We start from the raw sequence: 19,885 nt of genomic DNA, 5'->3' as shown, positions 1-19,885 counted from the left end.
TTGCCGGCGGACTCGAACCAGCAGCTCTCCAGGGCAGCGTTCAAGTGTGTGGCCTCCGATGGAGTCTCTACCATTGGTTTCTCTTTCTCTGAGGCTGCTTGCAGGTTCTTGGCCTGAGCGGCTTACCCACTTCTTCGGCAGGAAGCTTCTGGTGGGACTCTCCGGGTTCTAACTGGGTAAGCCAATCAAATAACCCTATGCAGATAATCCTATTTCCTATTGGTTCCGTTCCTCGGGGAGAACCCTGACTCACCCAGAGGGCAATTGGATCTTGTGAGCATACCCCGGCTGTGAGGTTCCTCACCCGACAAACGTTTCCTTTTTTCAAAGTCACAGACAGCTCAGCAGCGGCTTGTCCACTCTCCTCCCATCCACTCGCTTCCTCTGTCTCCACTAACAAACTGAAGAGAGCCGGGAGGTGGGAACGCCGCGCACCCCGCAATAAAGAGCAATGTCAGCTGAATAACGTGACTCCTTTCAGTCTTGTCAGGGCCCCCCTCCAGTTTATTTGGTTTCTCACCGTTCACAGCGGCTGTACAACCCCGGCAGCCCACCATTTCATCATGGATCAGCCCCCCCCGCCCCCAATAGGGACGCGGGGCTGCAAGCAACAAGGAGTAGCTTGCTGGTCTGTTAGCCCAGCGTTCATTTATTGGCTGTCTTCTGAGTCGGCCATTGAATTATACAATGCCAGGGCTGGCGGAGCCCTAATACATCATCAGTTGACCCCATATTTTACAGGTGTCAGCATTTACACGGAGAGGTTAAGTGCTCGCATGAGGTCCCCCAGCAAGGCTAAGGTCAGCATTCCGATCCCCCCTGTCAGCCAGTTCGCCATGCTTTCCTCCCCAGCCTGCTACAGGCAAGGCGGAGATGACAGGTTAGTTTATATTGGACGTAAAATGGAGGGACCGACACACATTCCCCCTAAATGCTTCAAATTAAATAATAAGCACCCCGGATGGAGAAAAGGCAGACACTGGACAATGTTTAGAAAGTGAGATTGGAAAGCAAGGATGTAAACGCTTTCTTCCAAACGCCCGTTCCTGTGAGGGAAATGGAGGAGGAAATTGGGAGAGGGGCTGTGTTCTTTTCTTTGTGTTCCTCTATCATAATGCCACAGATTGGGTATTTTATTAGGAAAGTAATTGTATTTCTCCTATTTCTGGAGGTTGAAGATCCCATTTCTGGGGAGGGTTAAGTGCTCTGTCATCCCATGGATGACAATGAGCGGAACATAAGAGACCCTGAGACAGCAAGGGCAAGAAGGACCAAAGTCGTTTTCATAGCAAACCCACCTTCGTGGTAATTAACCTGATCCCTTGATTACGACCACGTGAGTCCATTGCTAAGCACCCCTGGCTGTCCCCCACCTCAAATCACTATTGCGAGAGTGGAGTTGCCAACACACGAACTCTGAGGCCACACTCACGGCACAGTAGGGAAGAAGGGGCTTCTGTTGATTTTGCTTCCCTGCGACATTTATTATTTCATCCTCATGCTTATCACCACACAACAACTTCTTGGGCCATTCTTCTTTTTCCTTGACATATTTATCACCTTATTTTCATGTCACACCAGAAACCCAGGTACCCACAAGCTTTTAAACCAGCTACTTTTGATGCAAGATAATGCAGCGAGCTTTGAGTCCCCCAATAAAATTGACTAGGACATCTGGCACTAAATACTTACACTTGTTCTTTATAGGAAGGCTCACTCTGCATTCGCTATCTTAAAAAGTAACATAGGAGTGAAAATGGGCTGACATTTTGAGAACAAGAAAACAATAACCAAAAAAGCCACTTTCGACGCCCCCCCCCATTTCAAGTCAACACCTCACAATAGATCATAGGACACTGATTTGTAGCATTTGCAACAACTGGTTATTTATAACTGACTCCTAATTTTTTTCCTGACAGAAATAGAAAATAGAAATAAATGTATTAGAATTTAGTTCTAAAAAATACATGCTATATGGTATTTGAAAAAGAAAGCATTTTCACTTATTGTTCTAGTAACTCAAAGTGGAACCTGCTAATGCCTTCAGATGACAACCATAACCAATGTGCTACTTCAGGTTGCCCCCGGGATGCTTTAGGAGACGTATGGAGGTATTGGGACACTGGAATGCTTCTCTTTTTCAGAAGGAACGGCCACGCGGTCAGTGAAACTTTGAAGCAAGAGTGCTGAGCTGTGTGTTGCTTTTCAATTTCATGGGCTGAACTATAGGTATGTGTAGAAGAAAAGCATCATGGGTATCCAAAGCCCCTTTGTGGATAGCATGATCATGATCTTGCCCCAGGACTTGTTGATCAGACCACCAGTGCGAAATGTGCTTACACATAGGAGATTTATGCATGTTTTTTCTTTTGATTATGATCTGTCATATCTGTAACCTGTTGTAGGGAGGACCCCAGCCATATCTAAACTAAGATTGACTTATTATTCCAAATAGAGAAAAGAATGTTGAGTTTGGAATGTTGCTATGGCCCCTTAAAATTTTGTTTTGTTTTGGTTTTGGTTTTCTTGTTTTGTTTTGTTTTTTTTCGAGACAGGGTTTCTCTGTGTAGTTTTGGTGCCTGTCCTGGATCTCGCTCTGTAGCCCAGGCTGGCCTCGAACTCACAGAGATCCGCCTGGCTCTGTCTCCTCAGTGCTGGGATTAAAGGTGTGCGCCACCACTGCCTGGTGCAGCCCTTTCAATCCTACCCTTAATGAAATAATCAGGTGGATTGGGGCCAGTCATCTCAGTGCTCAAGACTGGTGGAGCCCCTCGCTCTACCATGGAGCTCTCTGTCACCCGGTGGACTTTACCAGCACAGTGTAGAAGAGCACGGTTGTTTGGAGGAAATAGAACACACAACCTAAAACACTGTGGCAGGTAGCACCTCACCTTCAAATAAGTGCAGCCCGGGTTGCAGCCTCTCAAACACATGTGTTCATAGTCAAGGCTAAAAGGGGACTTCGCTTTCTTTGTCTGGAGATAAAGAAACGGGTGATGCCTAACTAGGTTATTCGTTACTTGTACCCAAGCACTCTTAATTCCTACAAATGAATACCCTCTAAGTCAATCATGAGTGCAAATGCCATTTACTCACAATTGGGTAGTAGTAGCCTTTTTCTTCCCTCTGGGAAGGCTCCTCATAGTTCTTCAATGGCAGCTGGATTGCTTCAGTGTTTTTAAATTTACGTTTGCATTAGAGAAGAGAATGAATCAGCGCTTGAGGACCCGTTGATATTTGTGGCTTGAAGTTAGGTGTGCGGTACCACTTGATAACCAGGCTTAGCGCATTAGCTGCACTTACCCATACTGAACAACACCCACGAGAGGACCGGCAGGGCCAACGTCAAGAGCCTGGACGACGTCCGCTAAGAACTGCTTCTGGATCCGGAAGCGGCGCTTGCCGATGCTGGCGCTCCCATCGATTAGGAATGACAAGTCAACCTTGCAGTCTGAGGGATAGAAAAAGAGGCTGTGATTCTGTTCGGCTCTGAGTGCGCCTACCTAGGCATCTTGTCGCTTTCACTGTTCCCACCTAAGGCTTCCGGTGCTCCCTTCTAAGCATCTTGCCTCTCAGTCCTCCCTTCTAGCCATCTCGTGGTTTTCATTCACCACATGCCCAGAGAGTCCAATGAGAAGAAAGTGAAAAGAGGCGGAAGGTGCCGGCGACATTTCCCCGAGTACCAGGGTCCTGGATACTTGGGCGTGTTTTTGTTTCTACACCTGCTTTAGAATTCTGTGGATCAGTCACCACTATAGACTTCAGAAGACAGTGACACCCAATATTGCTTGAGAAGAACCTCAAGATGGATTCTGAGGCTCAGACCACAGAGTGCAGACTCCTAGAAGCCATGGAAAAAGGCTCAGTGTGGGTAATGGGTGTTGCTGAGCATGCGTGAGGAACTGAGTTGGGATCCCCAACATCCAAATTAAAAGCTGAATGTGGCTGTGTCTGTGCCTAGACCCCGAGTGGTGAAGACAGGAGGGTTGTGGAGCTGGCTAGACAACTGGTCTAGCCAAAATAGCAATTTCTAGGCTCAGTGAGAGATCCTGTCTCCCTTTCTAAGGAAATTAGGTGGAGAATGGTAGAGCAGATATATGACATCATTTGCTGGCCTCCACACACATGCACATAGGTGAATTCACCTATACATATATATGTGTGTGCTTAAGCCCATATTACACACACACACACACACACACACACACACACACACACACACACACACAGAAATACAGATTCCTAGATGTGGGAATTTGTCATGACCGAGTGTCAAGAACTTGTGGCCTTTTATTCTCATCCTTTGTAAAAAATATGTGGGGCATAAAAGGACCCACAAGGCCAGAATGGAAGGGGTGGAGCAGGAATTACAGAATAAGAATAGACAGAATGTTTCTTACTTCCCTAGATGAAACAATGGAAGAAATTATCCACATACACTCATAAGATAGTTTTATGACTTGGTTGGATCCCGCCCTGTTTCCATTGTGAAGAGTAGGGGAGATGTCCAGGGTTAGACTGTCTGACCTCTTCAAATGAACCACTGTTCCCTTGTCCCCGGGGCTGGGTTCTAGGAAATACAGAGGTTCCTGAATCCCCAGGCAGAATCGAACCATATATACATTTTGTTTTCTTATATATACATTATACATTATATATTGGAAGTATCTATGCGATATATATTCACTGCTATGAATTAAACTATATATAGTTTATATGTAAACATATAATTTATGAATTAAACTATAAATGATATATAATGAATCTATAATATGAATTAAACCACAGACATTTATATATAAACTATATACATATCGTTTAATTCACAAGTCACACACACTAAGAGACTAACAATAACTAATAACAAAGTGGAATAATTACAACATACTGTATTAAAAACTTGGGGTTATTTATTTCTGGAATTTTCCATTTAATAGTTTCAGATCGTGGTTGATGACGGGTAATCGAAACGGTAGAAAAGAAAACCATGGGTTAAGAAGATCTGCTGTTCAAGACGGTTGTGAGAAAGGTGGAAGGGATATAGGGCTAATTTCAACCTCCCAGTGCTACCCGGGCTAACAAATCAACGCTTGTTACTCTCCTTGCAGTGGTATTGACTCAGTCTAAGACTGACTTCGTGGCTGAGTTGAGGCCCTGATTGGGAGTCCGTATCGCCTTGAGATTAATAAAAAAAAATGAAGAATGGATTATTGAATGATTGCATTTGGAGAGACAAGAGTATTTCAAAAAATGCTTCTACAGAGAACCAGAAGAATAAAGAATTTTGATCTGGAGCATCCAAGAACACCCGGGGGCCAGCACCCCCTTGTGGTTGGGGGAGGAACTGCACAGACAAGCCCACCTGTTCCTAATGGTCGTCACAGTCATAGTCCCTGCAATGAACACGTGGCTTCTTTGAGGCTGGCATTGCCTGCCCTCCATTAGCAAAGGCGCTATATAGGTAAGCAAGGGCTGCTGAAAATACCAAGTGCTGGTGAGCTAACAAAGTCTGAAGCAACATTGATTGTCAATAATTATCGATGAGAGATGATGACACAGAGTCGGTGAATGGAGAAGGGCTGAAGCTGAGAAATGTGCTGAAACAGCTGTTGAAACCAGAGGCGGTTTGGAGGAGGCCAGAGGGAGGCTTGCCTGCCTCTGCTCCACCTATTTCGTGTCGTAACTCTGCAGCAAATCTCACAGCTTTTTGCCCCAAGTCTGCAAGTGCCTTCCAGGCTTCCCTGTCCAGCTGGCTTTCTCCCATGCTGCTCATATCCAAGCACAGCCTTTGAGATGAAGACGGAAGGAAACAACGCAACCCAAAGGTGGTTTAAAGACTCCGCTGAAGACGGGGATGAAGCAGAAGACAGGCAGAATTGCTATGAGGTCTCTCCCAAATGGCCAACGGGTGTTTTTCTAGGTCTTGCCTTGCAATGTGAGTGATATCCAGCAGGTGGCAGTAATGTTCTTCGGGGCTTTCGGCCCACTAACAGAGTTTGCAGGAGCTAAGGACCCCAGGGATCTACTCAAAGGTACAGAATCAGATTTGCCTTTAAAGATGACCCCCAAGTTCGAGAAGCACTCCCGAACAAAGGCTTTCCTTCCAGACGCCAGCAGATTAGTTCAATATTGCCTTTTAAGACAGAGGAACATCGATTCTAGGAAGGATTAATGGGGTTTCCACCGTTCACTTATTTTCAATGAAAACAGTACATGGATTTGGTAGCATCTGGTTTGGTTCCTCAAGGACAGTTCTTGCTCATTTCTCACCTCTTGATCTGTGTTCGGGAACAACGTGTTCATTTTTACAGCGAGCAATTTGTCCGACTAGTTCTCTTGGACCTCTGGCCCGATTGCTGACAGCTGATGCAGAAGTCACCTTTGTTAGCCCTCCCAGGATTCTTTAAAAATCATCTAATCATCACTAGGACCAAACACAGGGTCTTGCTGCACGTCCTAGGCAGTCACTCTGTTACTGAAGCAAAAACCCCTGCCTCCAAACTCCCAGGATATCTTAATGACTACGCTTCTACCTCCAGGTATATACAGGCTAAGACCCAGCGGGTCTCTTCTATGGAAGTCATGAGGTGCTCAGTATTGCTGTCTGTTTTATGGTCACAGGAAAGGTTCAGGGTGAGGGAGGAAGATTGGATGTAATGTCTGCAGGAATTAATGCACTGTTTTTTTTTTTTAATTCTGCAGTATAGCTCCTTGTGGTGCAATTCTAGAGATGAACTCATGTTTTGTGCTATATAATGCATCAGATCCACATTTTGTATCTTTGGATAATATCAGAGGCATGCACAGGTCATACAAGTGCTTATGCGGTTTCCACAAAATCACCTGCGAGCCGCTCTCAAGGGCCACTGGTAGCTTTGGCTGCAGAATCAGTAGGTCTGGGGGTGGGGGGCTCTGTCTCTGCATTTGTTCCAAGTTCCCAGGGCAACTTGCTGATGCTATGGGTCCTCTGACCGTACTGGGAGTAGCACAGTCTAGTGAGGTCCGGACACAATAGGTGTTAGACAAGAGAAGGGCGTTGTTAGTCTGAAAACTATCCGCAGGCATTTCTTGCGTAGAGCGGAGCTGAGACTTTGGTGGCTGGCCGGCCACAGCTTTAGGAGGATTTGCAGAGTGCTTTCTTTTGGCATGTTGGAAGACACTACACTTCTCTGCCTTTCTTCTTTCTCCAGTCCCTCCTTTGTGATATTCCTGGGTGTCTTCTCCCCTGCCTAGTGCCGCTCATCATATATGCATCCTCTGCTTCCTTTTCTGTCTCATCTGCATCCCATTTGTTAGCTTCATAATCCGGTCTTTTCTTTGAACCATGGTGAATCTTCCAACTCTAAACTTTTTTTTTTAATTTTGAGGCATTTGAATATCCATTTAACATTCCTTTTCGTCTTAATTTGATGAAGAATGACAGAATAGTTATACTTACTGGCATCTTGTCCCCAACTCTGAATTTCTGACTGGGCTGCCTCATCCCATCCAAGTATCAGATCTTGCTGTTGGACTGAATGTCTCTCATAGCAAACGACAGTCATCAACAGTCTCCTGTCCCCAAGCCTGCTTCATCCTGTGTTCTTCCCCATAGTACCATCGATCCAGTTGCACAAGTCATTTTTTAAATTTCAATTACATCTATGTGTTTACTTTGTGTGTGTGTGTGTGTGTGTGTGTGTGTGTGTGTGTGTGTGTGTGTGTATGGGCGGGGAGAGTGCACACATGCCGTGGCACAAGTGGCTAACTTGTGGGAGTAGCTTTTCTCTTTCCACCATGGATAGAGCCTAGGTCATTAGGCTTTGCAAAAAGCACCTTTCCCAGCCAAGTTGTCCCTAGAGTCCCGCTGACTCATTTTTAACGGTCTTGTCTCATACCCCACCCCAACCCTATGGAGTCTTCCTTTTCTATATTTCTTGAAATCTGCCTATTTCCCTCATTTCTGGTTCCAACTCCAAGAACTTCTGGCTTCTATTACCTCCGTGGTACCCCTGGCCCTGCTGACCAGCCTGTCAATTCTTCTCATCCACCCTTGCTCTTCCATCCCTGGGGGGAAATTCTTCACCCTGTTGCCATGGTGACAGTAAAAACCCCTCCATCCTCTCTCCCTCGTGCATATACTTTAAATCCTCCAGAAGCTCCCCATTCTCTTTAGAACAAAGTGTCGGGAGATAGGAGATAAATAGATCTGTGGTGGGAGCGAAGTGGGTCTGAATGGAAGTGAGTAGGGAGAGGGGAGGGAGGGAGAGAGAGAGAGAGAGAGAGAGAGAGAGAGAGAGAGAGAGAGAGAGAGAGAGAGCGCTAATCAGATGTCAAAAACATCCCGAGTTTCCAGTTGCCTGTGAACTCACTGGGATCTCCCTGGGACACCGGCTCCAAAGACTGTGTGCTGAGCTCTTCTTTTGGCACAAATCCTGGAAAGAGAGGTTAGAGTTGTTGTGACTTCCAAGCAGAGGAACACCTGGCCTTCCCCCAGAGAAGGGGACAGAGTGCACATTCATACCCAGCTCTGGGGCTTGGCTTATAGCTCCCTCTTTTCCATACTGGCCCCATCCTGAGAAAACGAAGTACTGACAGCCTGCCCAAGGGTTCTCTGTTGGATGTTCAGAGGACCTTGTCCTGTTCCCATTTTAACTCCTGTCTAAGTCCTGGTTTATTTATGGGAAAACTTTGCAGATGTGCCGGTATAAATTATCATCTCTAAAATTCTAAGAATGTTGAGGTCAGGAAATCGCTCACCCACACCTTTACTATGCTCAGTACACGTAGGTCCTGGGCCAAATTTTGGGGATATAGGCACTGGACAAAGATGAGTTAGACATGTGCAGGGCGATCTAGAAAAGGTTTTGTGGGTACCAGTGTGGGACGCAACTCAGATAGAAGGGCAAAGAAGACAGCATCTCATCCCCAGCCCTTTAGGCTAGAGGCAGAGGTATAAGATGTTCATGCTTGGAAGGGCTGTATGGAAGGTGGGCTTCAGCTAGGCAGGGGTGGTGGGTCATCTGATTAGGGCTATGGACCCAGAGTGTGGCCATAGCCACGGACACATAAGTGCCGGTTCTGCTGAGACGGCTGCGACCGCTGGGTTTCCCAGAGGCAGTAAGCATGTGCAGGAAACAGGTCTCCCAGTTTTCAGGATGCCCAGCCGTTCTGGAAGTTTCCGGCCATGGAGGCAGGTGTGGGGGTTCAGACTCTCTTTGCTCTTAGCGGCTGCAGAGAACTTCCTCCTTGGTTTTTTTTTTTTTTTTTTCCATCCTCAGTTTGCAAAGCATGTGATTTCATCTTCCCGTTAAAGGTCAGCCAGCTTGCCCCACTTCCTCACACCGTTTGGAAATTTTGTTTTGGGTATTCCACTGTATTTCTCAGCCAGATGTCTCCTAGGGACACATCTCAAAGCTCTACATTGTGTGTGAGGTGGAGGGTGGGGTGGAGGGGGGTGGGTGGAGGGGGGCCAGTTCACAGGTTTGACCTTCCTAGCCCTGTCTCCCTTGGTCAGTAAAATCCTGCTTCCTCCCAAGAACAGCAACACTTTGTCAGGGGGTCAAAAAGTTAATGTGGTAAACAGTGCAGGACACACACACACACACCACACACACACACACACACACACACACACACACACACACACGGATGGGAATGGAAAAACCTCAGACCATTTTCTTTTAACTTTCTTTTTTGTTTGTTTGTTTTGTGGACAGGGTCTCACAATGGAGCCTTGGCTGGCCCGGAGCTCACTATGTAGACCATCCTGGCCTCAAATTCACAGAGATTCACCTGCCTCAGCCTCCTGAGTACTGGGACTAACGGCATGCACCACTACTAGGGAGCCCTCCTGAATACCACTTTCAAAGGAGACTGAAATAGGGAACTACTGTCCATGTTGCCAGAAGAAATGAGGGTCTAAACCCATCTCACAGTGAACTAACTTCCTACAGCCTCTGTCTCCATGTTTTCTCTCCCTTTTAAAGAACCAGTATTGCCCTGGGCATCCCTAGGAAAGTTTGCAAGCGCCCAAGCCTGGACCTGAAGGTCCCAGGAAGAAGCCTTTTGCCATTGGACCCCCTGAACCACCTGTTGGGTTACCCTTGTTCTCCAGGGCTGTGTGTCTCCTTCTGGTTGGGCTTGGGAGGTCAACTGGATACTTACCTGAATCCAAAAGGACGGGTCCAGGTCTCCACAGGTCCATCTCTCCTGAATTTCAAAAAAAAAAAAAGAAACAAACTTACTAAAACCGAACCAGGATAGGATCTCAGGTGAACTGCTAGGATGTTGCTTCCCAGCCGCCCAGGCAGAGGGTTCAATGGTGGAAGATGGGACCAGGATTCTGGAGGACGCATCATGGAATCCTGGTGATGTTCGTTCCTCCCATGTGGAGCTCTTAAAACCAAAGCCATGTGCTTCGTTCTCTCTGCACTAAGAGGCACAGACTAAAAGGAATCCCGGGATTCCCGAAAATCTCATCTAGTCAAAAACACCGCCAATTGTGTTAGTGGCTGGTTGGTACTTGAATACTTCTAGAGACCGAGTTACTGCCTACCCAGACAAAGCAATGTATGTTAACATGGTCTTAGATTACTGAGAACATGGAATGATTTCCCTTGCAGCCTTCTGAAGTATTTTGAGCTAAAATTTTTTCCCCACCATTCAAGTTATTTATCCATCTTTCCACCCACCCACCCATGCATACTTACATCGGGCCATTCAATATGCACCCAATACCATTTTAATCACACCCATTCCACCTATTTGGATTATTTTCCAAAGTTGGCGCCCTCCACCAATTTCTGAGTTTCCTCTCCTTGCGTGCCTCAATCAGAGCAAAGAAACATGGCAATTGGGTTCCAATGCACAGACGTGCTGTGGATAGGGTGCTGAAGAGTGGCGATTCTTAGCCAATAAGCTCTGTTCTTATTTGGGACATCTGTAAGGTTAGGAGGGGCTCAGAGGCAGTGTGAACATGTTGGGAAACCTCACAACACAAAGATGGCTTATTTCTCTATCCCACCCTTCACCCTTCCCAGAGAACTTGAGGGCATGAACAGCCTTTGTCTCTTAAAGGCTATCGATCTGTCCTGCTGAGGTTGGAACTACTAAATCACTCAAAGGAAGTGGTATCTTTTTCTTCATGCAATGAGGCCGGGGAATTTTTGAAAGGTTAAACGTCCATATATGTCCTTTAGTGGTAAGACCTGGATTAACCTGGTTCGGGCATTACTGACTTGGAGTGAGTCAGTAGCACCCTCTGAGAGCTCTAACTGGGTAGGATAGGACCCACCACCAAGACCTTCATAATGATCTTTAGTTACTTTACCCTTATTACTTCAGTGCCACCTGCTGGTGAAAATCAGCACTGCGCTATTTTCCACTTTTAAAAAGATGCTGGTGACTCACTCCTCTTCTACCAAAGCACTTACAATTGCTATTTTCTTTTAAGTATTTAAAATTTTCCTCAGCACGAAGGCTAGAATGCTGAGCACATCATGGCGTTGGTGACCCCAGGTTCTTACTTTTGTCCCCAAAGCCTGTCCATCAATGCCACTTTCATCTTGCTTGGGACGAGTCTGAACAAATTCCCATTCATTTAATAGCCAGGGCCTGAAAAATATTTGGACAGCTGAGACTTGGTGTATCTTGGACTTGGTGGTAATGGGAAGTAAGTGTGTAAAAGGACGTTTGTGTTCGGGTGTCAAGGAGGGACAGGGTGGCATGGGAAGAGGGAAGTCAGAACGCCATCCGGAGTTTGCCAAGAACAGGCAGGGCGCGCCTCTCCCACTTTGTCCACAGTTCACCTACGGCCGTCTCCTGTGACGTCATGAGGAAGTATCCTGCCCTGACTCACACGGGGGAGACTCAGAGGAGACAAGTGTACATACAGTCACTCTGAAAAGTGTAAGCCACTCAACAAAACAGGGGATTATTTTGGTGACGGTCTTTGGTTGGCCATCTCACAGAGTTAGATCTAAGGGAAGCATTGTGTTTTGAGCGATGTCCAGTGGGAAGAACACTCAGGGACTGTTAACCTTTACCCAGAGCTTGTTCAGTGGCACTCAGAGCCACTTTGAAATTAGTAAGTAACATTGAGCCTGAATTAGGTATAGCTGTGACCCTGTTTTGCACACGAGAAAACTGGAACACACGCAAAAAATTGCCTTGGTTGAACTTTGAGCCCAAGTCAGTAGGATCCTGAGACTGAGCTTAATCTCCCTTTATACAACCATCTACACACTCATCTATCTATCCATCCAACCAACCATCTATCTATCCATCCATCTGTCCATCCATCCATCCATCCATCCATCCATCCATACATACATACATACATACACCTATCAATCTATTAATCCGTCCATCCGTCCATCCATCCATCCATCCATACATACATACACCTATCAATCTATTAATCCGTCCATCCATCCATTCATCCATCCAACTAACCATACATCTATCAGTCTTTCTATTAATTCATCCATCTACCCACCTATCCACCCATGCAATCATCCACACATCTATCAGTCTACCTATTAATTTATCCATCCATCCATCCATCCATCCATCCATCCATCCATCCATCCATCCATCCATTCATCCATCCATCCACAAGGACCTGGGATGATGATCCCTGCCTCTCTGACTCAATGTGATACCGAGGCAGGTTTCAGAGCCTCCTGTTGCCCTGCACATCTGGAAGTCACTAGCCTGGGACCCAAGAGGGAGCTGCAACATACAGCCATCAGGACTATAAAGTTTTATGGGCCCAGAGCCCAGGTGGCCAGACAGCCCCCAAGTTCCTCCCTGGTGAGTCCCTGGAGGAGGAAGTGGAAGTTTGAAGGTGGAGCAGGCCTCCAGGGCTGGGGGATGCTAGCAGCCGCCTGTCACCTTTCCTGACTGCATGTCCCTAGGACAAGAGGGCGGCACACTTTGCTCAGACTTTCTCTTGCTGTCCCCCGGACAGGAAGTGCTAAGAGAACAGAGACCAGCAGCTGTGCCCAAGGCATTGGTATGCCAGCAGCCTATTTGAAACCACTGGGGACGTTTTCTAGCCCTGGGCATGAGTTCATGCCAGTTAGGCTTCAATGGCACCAGGTCTACAGATGGGATGCCCTCCAATACACACTGTGACATGTTTATTTGGGACCTGGAAACTTTTTCTTTTTCATTTTCACACTAATTCCGTGCTTAGGTTTCCAGGCCAGAGAAGCTTATTCGCAAAACTCAAACAGAGTCCATGGGGCCGTGCTTTGATATTCTGACCTGGGTACGCATACTCAACTCAGCATAGCCGGGATCCAGGTGATCCTGCTTATTCGAGAAGCCGGAGAACAAAAGATGCCAGGGGCTTGAGTAGTTGCAAGCTCAGGAAGGGAGGAGCCAGGGCTGAGGCAGAGCTTGCTGGGCTGGAGTCAGCCCTGTTTTCAGAGGGGCAGTAAGTCTCAGACACAAACGGTGTGTTCTGCTCTGTGTGCGGTACTCCAGGATGCACGGCCAAGTCACAGAAGGAGCCACTGGGGGACCTGGAGAAATGAACTCCAGAAACGATGAGACCCGAAGACGAGGCGCGTAGACTTGGAAGCGTCTCTCTATTTGAGAGACACTCAGAAGCTCAGCTTTGCTCCGGTTACCGAAGACCTCAAAGAGCCTTTGTTTGGGTGGAGAGTTGTGTGGAAGGGCGTTAGACCAGACGCATTTTATGCAGTTCTTTTCTTTTTTCTTTTTTCGAGACAGGGTTTCTCCGTGTAGTTTTGGTGCCTGTCCTGGATCTCGCTCTGTAGACCAGGCTGGCCTTGAACTCACAGAGATCCACCTGGCTCTGCCTCCTAAGTGCTGGGATTAAAGGCGTGCACCACCGCTGCTCAGCTCTTATGCAGCTCTCTGTAATTCCAGGATCTGACAGTCTTAGGGCTGAGAAAATGGGCAGCTTACTTGACATGTATGAGTCTACTGGAGGTGAGAGCTGGTTGGAGACCGAACAGCTCCAGATATACTTATCTGCCTTGACTCAGTGTGTACAGATATTTGTCATGTCCCCCGCACCCCTCCTCCCTGCAGGATCTTTTGTGAGATCTCATGGCTCTCCATTTCTGTGAATCTTTGGGTTGAGAAGAGTGACCCCAGGCAAGGACATGATGAGAATTCTTGGGAGGGTCTGAGTGGCTCTGGGCAATCGGGCAATCGTGAGGATGATGGTGTTCTAGTTTTCTTTCTGTTGCTATGATACAATACTGACCAAAAGCAACTCTTGGGAGGGAAGGATTTGTTTATCTTACACTTTCTAGTAGACTGTCATTGATGGAAGTCAGGGCAGGAACTCAAGTAGGAACTCGAAGGCAGAAACCATGGAAGAAAGGTGCTTGCTGGCTTGCTTCCAGGTTCATGTTTATCTAGCTTTCTTATAGCCCGGGACTACAAGACTAAGGAATGGTGCCGCCCATGGTGGGCAGGGACCTCCTACATCAGTTAAAAATCAAAACAGTCCTCTACCGACGAGCTCACATGTAGTCTGATCTGAGCAGGTGAGTCTAGGCTGGGTCAAGTTGACAGTTAAAGTGGGCCCAAGTATTGGAAACATGAAGGATGCTGAAGAGGAAGTAGAGACTCGTGGAACAAAAGAACTGGAAGATGATTTGGTTAGAGAAAAAAAAAAAAAGGAACAAGGCCAAATGCATTCAGCAGAACAGACTCTTCAATCAACCCAAAGGTGATGGTCAGGCAGTGAAAAGAAAACGGGAGCTTGAGACTGAGCACATGACCTTGTTGCTATCCACCCCCTGCGGGAGGCCAGCTCCCACCTTTTAAAAGGGTTCCTATGAGGAGGAGAGAGGGATAAGAAACTTTTAGATAGAAAGTAGCGAAGAGGAGAAAGACAGAAACACAGGATAGCTTCGGGAGGATCTGGATCAAAACCCAGTGGTCCCTTCTGCCTCTTCAAAAGGGCTTTTTATAACAATGCCAAGGGGTGGGGCAAAAGACCTCCCCCTTGCTAGATCAAAGCACACCACACAGTCGAGTGTAGACCCTTCCAAACACCTGGTAACCACGCCCCTGGTCAAATAATCCCCTTATGCAGCCCTGCTGGGTAAAGCAAGCTTAGATTCTCGGACCCTGAGTAGTTTGGGTCCCCACACCCCCAATGCAGGTCTGAGGCACATGGTGCATCTTGGCTATTTGCACTTCATCCCAGAGGTCAGTCTGAGGAGATTGATTAGGTGGGAGAATCTCTGGAGGGGACATAAGGTAATAATATAAGTCCTTGGGACCCTGACTTGATAAAAGCTTCTTTTTTTCTCTTACTGAGAACAGACTAAACAAAGATCTTTCTTGAAGGTCAAAATGACGTGGTATGCCCCCACACTCTGCTAACCTGGAGCTGAGCTGGAGAAACCAAGGGCGACCAGGGAAGTACACATGTCTAGGATGTAGAACTAGAAGCAGCAAGCCCCTTGCCTAAGCTGATCCCTGCTCCTGTAGGCTTCTGGTAGGCATCTCTGGAACCCTGCCTTTGAGTCCCTGTGGGGAGTCTACACCCAGCAACTGATTTCTACTTTCATTTTGTCCCCTGCTGAGAGTGGCGCTGGTTCAGACAGTTTCTGCAATCTGTGCTTGGCTCCACCCTTGCGGGCTGCGGACATCTTGGCCACAGGAACGAGAGGAGAAAATGCCCCCATGGCTTGGCCAGTTCTGGCCCCGAAGCCAAGAAAACGGAGTATACATGGGCAAAGGGGCCATTGTGCAGTTTATGGAGACCCACTTAATCCTGATGGGGGTTGTGGGAGGGATGGGGAATTAGTTCTTACTCTCTTATCATGTGTCAAACGAAGCAGAAGCTACTTCTGAAGGGCTGAAGAGGCGGCTTAATGGTTAAACGCATCCATTGTTCTTGAAGAGGAACGGGTCGGGGGGCGGTGACTCAATTCCCAGCATTCACATGGTGGCCCACTGCTGGGGGGGGATATTCGATCACACTGTGAACCCCAAATTTGCATTTGCATTAATTCAGTAAAATTAGCCTTGGGTCAGGAGGCTCAGTTAGCAATTAGCTGACAGAAAGTGATCAGAAAACATCAGAGGGCATCCGGAAGAGATAAAGAGATGCACAGGAAGTAGTTGGGGGGGGGGGGTTTGAGTGGCAAGGCCTTTTCTATTTTGGTGGAACGAAAGGCCGGACTTTTTCCAGAGACACCAGCAAGGAGAGAAGGTTCGCTGGGTGTTACCCAACCTCTCTGAGCTAGCGGGTTTTCACCCCAGCCTTTGAGTCTCGAGTTTTACTTATAAATATAACGATAGGGATTTAGTTAAAGCTAACTTTAGCAGCAGTGACCGAGCCAGCGCCTACGGGAAACAGAATTCCCGCCAGGCCGCTGTCAGAGAAGCAGGCCGGTAACTGCAGAGTTGCAATTGCTGGCTGAAATAGCAGTAGATTAAGGCGCAGCCCCTGTGCCGAAGGTGAAACCCACAACCGGTCGACAACTCCAGTTCCAGAAGATGCAATGCCTTCTTCTGACCTCCGTAGGCACCAAGCACGCAGGTGGTGCACATACATACATCCAGGCTAATCACTTGTGCACATGCAATTAATTAAATAAATGAATAAAACACAAAACACTAGGAAGGAGATATCAACACCTCTTCATGGCAGTCCTGGCCACTAGTCCTCATGCCGTGTGGCCTCAAAGTGGTAGCATAGTTCTTAGCCAGCACATAAGCTCCCGAGCAGGCCGGGTGTGTGCTGGTGGGAAGCCCCTATCCCATTCCCTGTCTGTATTCTGTGGGCCTCAGCGGTGTTGCCAAGACCTGCTGCAGCTTCTGTGGCAGCACGGAGCCATGAAAGGCCGCAGGGCAGTGAATTTTGAGTCCCGGGTTGTTGTGATTCAGAGGTGCTTTCCTGGGAGAGAATGTGCTTCTCTCCTCCAAGCATAACGGATGTCCCCAAGCAAGATGCGCTCTGTCCTTTCTTGGAAGAGGATAAAGGTTTCCCTTGATCTTTTAAATGAGTTTCCCCAAGCATGAACCGCAGAGAACATCTCTTTTCAGGCATCTAAGAGCCTGGTTACTGAATCCTTAGGAATGGCTATCGAAACCTGTAATGAAATCGCCTCTGGGATAGGGAGATTGGGCAAAGGCCTGGGTTACTTAATGCCCTCCTTACTTTCCTTACAGGTTTCTTCACAAGTCTGGGCCTGAGGGCAGTGCATCATGTTGGCCCAACTGGTTTAAGGCTCTATTAACTCCAAATCGAATGGTGAGGATTTGGGCAGTTAGAGTCATGCCGAGTAGCAATGAGGAAGACGGCTGAAGCTCTCACCTGGATGGGAGCCAGGACTGTGTTGGCCGCTCGCGTAGGCAGTGGGGGACCACAGACCTGAAATCACAGCTGGACTGGTCAGAGCATGAACGTGAAGCTAGCTGCCCTCATTCTTTCCGTGAGTCAACCTAACAAGCCCGGACCAAGGTCAGAACCGAGGCAAGGCTTTTGTGCTGTCTGAACCTGCCGTGAGGGAGGCATTGGAATGGAAAATAAATATGTAGATAATAAATAAGTAAATAAATAGGTAGACAGACAAATAAATAGATAAAGTCGATAGGATTTAGAACAGTGGCTGGACATTCCGGGCACTAAACACCCTGGCGTTTTATGATTCCCAAAGTACGTCCCTTTATTCGTAAGGGCCGTATTTCTTAGATTTCCTTGTCCTCAGAAATAATTCCCCTCAACTGTGCCACTTGTGGGGAGGTTAAAGTAATCCTTCAACAGAAATGTCACTTAACATTTTGCAATTTGCCTAAGCGGCATCAACACGAAGTTGATACAAATAGCGTTAGCTCTCAGTCATTTTTAGAGGCAGCCAATGGGTTAGCCTTGATTATTCTGGGAGAGAGTCAAACATATTTCAGCACTCATTGCTTACTGGGCAGTTTCTCTGAAGGAAGGCTTTACAGGGAGACAAGAGACGGAGGAGTTTGCAAAGAGAAACACAGAGCCTCTTTGGGGAAGAAGTTAGCTGAGGGAAGGAGCCATGTTTCAAAGGTGGTAATGAGAAGATTCTTACTTCTTTTAGGACTGTCCATGGTGGATTCCTCCCCCCCCCATTTTGTCTTGGTTTCATTTATGTGACATAAACTCAAAGCAGCTTTATTTTTTGTACAATTCGTAACAGTAACATAGGCTCACCGTATAGACGTTTTCTCTATATACGATGCATGGCAAGGGACCATTGTTGGTTGTCTATTCAGCGCTGGCTGGCCTCTGGTTTATACAACACACAAGTGCAGGACAGTGTGTGTGTGTGTGTGTGTGTGTGTGTGTGTGTGTGTGTGTGTGTGTGTGTGTTGGGGGGGTCCATGTTGCGCCTCACTTCTTTGACTGAGCAATCTACCACAGGCCAGTCTTCTCACACCAGCCAGTGCCCATGCCTATCAGCTTTTTGGTTATTTATTTTTATTAATTTTTAAGGTTAGCATGTGAAGTCACGGGTTTCATTATGACATTGTCTACATACTTAGCATTATGGTATGCTCCTATTCATGTCCCTCCCTCCATTGCCTTCCTCCACCTCCCCTCCCCCCTTGGGGGGTCCCTTCCTTAATTGCACCCCCCAAATATCCCTCCCCATTTTCATGTCCCATATATTCCACCACTCTCTTACCCTGTTCTCCACTTTTTTCTTTTAGACCCCTTCTCCCCAAGTCCCTGTTCTGCTTGTATCTGTCTCTCTCTTCACACACACGCACACACACACGCACACACACATACACACACACACACACACACACACACACACACACACACACACACAAATCTAGATGAGAGAAAGCATGGGATATTTGTCTTTTGGACTGCGCCTCATTTTGCTTTAAATAATGATGTCTACTTCCCTCCATTCTTCTGGAAAATGCCATAGTTGCATTTTCCTCCATGGCTGAACAGCATTTCTGTGTGCACATGCAGTGCATTTGAGCAGCTGTACGGTAACTTGACCCGTACTTCTAATGGTGGGTGAGTAAACCTTCGTTTCTCTTCACGTGACCATGTCCCGTGGCCGTTCTTCCCACCCGTGGATCATACTTACCTTACAATTCATTCTTGGTAAATTCTATCATTTCTCCACACTCTTGCCCAAACTGTGTATTTCAGTTTGCAGTATGAATTGTGTGTGTGTGTGCGTATGTGTGTGTGTGTGTGTGTGTGTGTGTGTGTGTGTGTGTGTGTGTGAGAGAGAGAGAGAGAGAGAGAGAGAGAGAGAGAGAGAGATTTTGCTGTTTATTTGTCACTTATTTCATTCCTGATGAGTTGAATATCGTTTGTTGTTTTGGTTTGGTTTGGTGTTTTTTGAGACAGGGTTTCTCTGTGTAGCCCCTGGTTGTCCTGGAACTCAGTCTGTAGCCTAGGCTGGCCCCGAACTCACAGAGATCCACCTACCTCTGCCTCCTGAGTGCTGGGATTAAAGGCATGTGCTACCACTGCCCAGCTTGAATATCTTTAAAAAAAAATACATTTATTGGCCATTTGTAGCTCTGCTGTAGTTTGCCTGGTCATGGTCTTTCTCCATTTTTCTTTTGGAATGCTTGTCTTTTGAAAGATTGAATTTCAAGAAAAGCCTGCTCCAGATACCTTAAGGAAGAAAGACTTCCAGAGGTGACAGAAATACTGGTGATAAGGAAAGGGCGCGTGGAAGGCGCGTACTGGCAGACACTGGTCTCCCCCTGCCCGGTTCCTCCATCTCCTCCTAGTCCTTGCCCAAGGCTGGAGGGGAAATGAATGACCCTGGCCATTTCTGGACCTCGTCACTAGGCGGCGCTCTTCTACCCCTCTGGTCTCTGTACTGTGCATACATTTAATGCTATGCTCGCAGTGGCCACCCAAATGCTTCTTAAACTGAACCTGGCTGGG

The 19,885-nt window shown here is 47.1% G+C and overlaps 1 protein-coding gene across 1 annotated transcript in view; it reads right to left on the bottom strand.

Annotated features, from left to right (window-relative positions):
* Vit (vitrin) overlaps positions 1–19,885 on the bottom strand; it is a 120,783-nt gene that overhangs the window by 22,784 nt on the left and 78,114 nt on the right. Inside the window, exons 8-10 of the mRNA XM_052746304.1 lie at positions 10,147–10,191; positions 8,352–8,414; positions 3,304–3,451 (exon numbers count right to left, since the gene is read on the bottom strand). Of these exons, the coding sequence (XP_052602264.1) occupies positions 3,304–3,451; positions 8,352–8,414; positions 10,147–10,191 (256 nt within the window). The remainder of the gene's footprint in view (positions 1–3,303; positions 3,452–8,351; positions 8,415–10,146; positions 10,192–19,885) is intronic.

Source organism: Peromyscus californicus, unplaced genomic scaffold, assembly GCF_007827085.1.
Source record: "Peromyscus californicus insignis strain IS unplaced genomic scaffold, ASM782708v3 Scaffold_1__1_contigs__length_55948999, whole genome shotgun sequence".
NCBI classification, from domain to species: domain Eukaryota; kingdom Metazoa; phylum Chordata; class Mammalia; order Rodentia; family Cricetidae; genus Peromyscus; species Peromyscus californicus.
This window is presented reverse-complemented; position numbering and strand designations above follow the sequence as displayed.